Genomic DNA, 2974 nt, shown 5'->3' with positions numbered 1-2974 from the left:
ACCTTTGCCAGGAGGTCAGGCAGGGAGCGGAGCTGCTTGACCTTTGCCAGGAGGTCAGGCAGGGAGCGGAGCTGCTTGACCTTTGCCAGGAGGTCAGGCAGGGAGCGGAGCGAAGGAGAGGAAGGAGATCTGAACTGATGGCAGAAAGGTGAAGGAACAGGGATAGTCGGTCAGTTTATAATTGTTTCAGCAGCTAATTAAGGTCGAAGAGGTGTCATGTTGTGATGGTTTCACTCCACATATCCAGCGTTCTCTCTAATCTCTGCTTCCTGCCTCTCCTCAGGTGACCAGCAGAAACAGAGGAAGAGAAGGAGGATATGTTGACTCCTCAGATCAGCGTGGCACTGAGCTCAGCGTCTTCTTGATTCATTAAAGGACAGACGTCTCCCTGTGGCCAGCGACCGTCTCAGGCATCCAGGAGCTGAAGACCTCCTCTCCCACAGCCATGGCCTTCACCCTGTCAGAGATCATGGCGGCCAGGCGGCAGCAGTCCCAGGCGCAGTCCCACGCTCAGAGGGGCGGCAGGGCGGCCGTGGAAGTGGACGAGTACAGCACCAACCCCACTCAGGCCTTCACCTTTTACAACATCAACCAGGGACGCTTCCAGCCGCCGCACGTCCACATGTGAGTAAATGAACAGGAGGTTCAGGTCTGCGGCACGTTGGGCATCACTATGGTCCCAACGCGTCTGGGCTGAGACGTTCAGGAGCTGATTGGCCTGAAACAGGCGCTAAGGTTTGCTACGCTCAGGGCTTCAGCAGTCGGCATGCAGACCAGTTTGGTCATGAGACCAACCTGTAAACATGCAGATGGGAACATTCAGTCCATCTTCTAAATTGGTAACTGTGGAGAGAATCAGTGCTCATGGAAAAGAAAGCAAACCTGTAACCTGATGGAAGAGCTGCAGACGCCATGCAGTGGTGGGACTGGGACGTACCTGAAACCAGAACACCAGCTGGCTTTATTTTGGCTCCTTTCTTTCCTTTGATTTTTAACAATGAGGTGAAACTTTTTCAAATTACGGAAAGGAAAACCCTTTAACATCTATTTCAATATCTCATGATAGTAGCCGATCATCTCAGTTCCTTCAGCACAGATTAGATGTTCAGTCTAGAATGTGTTTGCATCATGTCGGCATCCACTGCATGTAAACTTTGTATTTAACAGCTTTAGCTTTTCTGTCTGGTAAAGCAGCAGATTTCCCTTTTCTAAACGTTGCCCACTTGGTGACGATGACGAGTCGCTGAGGTTCCAGTGGACCTTTGGCTGCAGCTCCTTCAGGGTTTCCCACTTCCTCTGGAGCATGGGCGTAGGTTTGCATAGGGACCATAGGGACATGTCCCTACCAAAATGTTGGACCGACCTACTTGTCCCTACCAATAATTGGATGTCAACAACATTTTTATAAAATACAATCCAGCGTTTTTGCAGCAGTGGCTTCTTTTCCAGCTCCTCTGCCTGGTAGCTGCAGCTTCCTGCTCTTTCCTTTATCTTTCCCATAGCAGTGCATCAACTGTGCTGTGCTGTTTAACTATCTGATTTCTATACCTTAAGTTCATCCTTCTCTCTTTCTGATTGCTTGTTTTCTAGTCTGTATGTGTGCGCGGGCTTGGAGTGCAACAAAAAATCATTGACGCTATACGGCGGTTACCAAAATTAATATTAGGCAATTAAAAAAAAAACTAAATATTATTTACGCAAAAACAGGCGAAAGCTTCTGATAGCAGTTCTGTAAAGAAGCAGGAGAGAGTTTGGATTTGATGAACTTGAGAAATGAAAGTAAGATTTCTTTTCTCAAACTAAATATTCTGAGTCAGACAGGAGTTCAGAAAACTGCTGTTAAAATGAACAAAGACTGTAATCTATCAACATTTCTGATTCCCTCTCACCAATATTTCTTTGCTATTAATGTTTTCATTTTCACGGCAGTTCAGGTATAAATAACTGGTTTTATTTATTTTATAGAACATAACAACATGAGAATGATGCTAAAGATCTGCTCATTTTTGTTTTCCACATAAAAATAGTTCTATTTAATTGATTCTACTTCTAGAAATAGGATAAAGACAAACAGAGGAACTCTATTTACAGTGATTCTATTTTTCTAGATTTCCACACGGTCCATAAGTAAATTAGTACAAACATGAATGTCTGGTAAATAATGCTAGAATCTGGCTGTTTATTTTAGATACTATTACATTACAGATAAGATAGTGTTATATTGTCTTTTATTTTTGTTAAAAGTGATTTTATATTTGAATAAACTCATTCTTAGTGTTGTGTTTGTAGATGATGCCACTAAAAAAGAAAATAGACATAAGGAGCTATTTAAACAGTCAGTCAGTAGCAATATAGGATGATGATAAAAGGTTTTGTTACATTTAATCCTTTACTATTAAAAACTCACCTGTATAATAGAAACATTAAATGATTGTAGGAAACAGATATAATGCTGCAGGGCAGCCTCAGGGTGAAGCAGCTGCCCTTCACTGCTGCATGATGGAAGAAATGTGTTTGGAAAGTTACCATAAAATTAGGGCTGCAACTAATGATTATTCTGCAAATTGATTAATCTGTTGATTCTTTTTTTTTCAATGAATCGATGAATAATCAGATCAGCCAAAGGTTCCTTAAAGAATATTTTTTACTAAATGAAACCAGGTGAAACAGAAACGTTTCCTCTTCAGGAGTTCTGGATGGAGAATATTAAAAGACAAAAACTTTTTTTAATTTAAATGCAAAATGTTTATATATTTTTTACAATCTTGCTATAATTCCTGCTCTAAGTGGGTCGCTCTGTCGGCTAAAGGCACATTTTAGTGGCCCTATTCTTCAGTTAATGGTTAATCAATTACTAAATTAGTTGATTATTTAAAGAATCGATTAATATGATTAATTGTTTCATCCTTAGATAAAATAAATGAAATTGGCGACAGAGTAACTACAGCCCATATGCAGAACTTGTATTGTGAAG

At 41.2% G+C, this 2974-nt stretch overlaps 1 protein-coding gene across 2 annotated transcripts in view; it reads left to right on the top strand.

Moving 5' to 3' along the window:
* The window catches only part of LOC107103222 (metallophosphoesterase domain-containing protein 1-like), a 62769-nt gene that overhangs the window by 7341 nt on the left and 52454 nt on the right, over positions 1 to 2974 (top strand). Inside the window, exons 1-2 of one of the 2 annotated variants that reach the window (XM_015402796.1) lie at positions 18 to 148; positions 284 to 624. In XM_015402796.1, the coding sequence (XP_015258282.1) occupies positions 446 to 624 (179 nt within the window). In that variant the 5' untranslated portion in view covers positions 18 to 148; positions 284 to 445. Of the gene's footprint in view, positions 1 to 17; positions 149 to 283; positions 625 to 2974 lie in introns of those variants that run through there. The other variant, XM_015402797.1, reaches the window with a different exon arrangement.

Source organism: Cyprinodon variegatus, unplaced genomic scaffold (genome assembly GCF_000732505.1).
Source record: "Cyprinodon variegatus isolate N-32 unplaced genomic scaffold, C_variegatus-1.0 Scaffold1399, whole genome shotgun sequence".
Classification (NCBI taxonomy): Eukaryota; Metazoa; Chordata; class Actinopteri; order Cyprinodontiformes; family Cyprinodontidae; genus Cyprinodon; species Cyprinodon variegatus.
The sequence above is the reverse complement of the archived record's forward strand: the minus strand, read 5'-3'. Positions and strand labels throughout refer to the sequence as shown.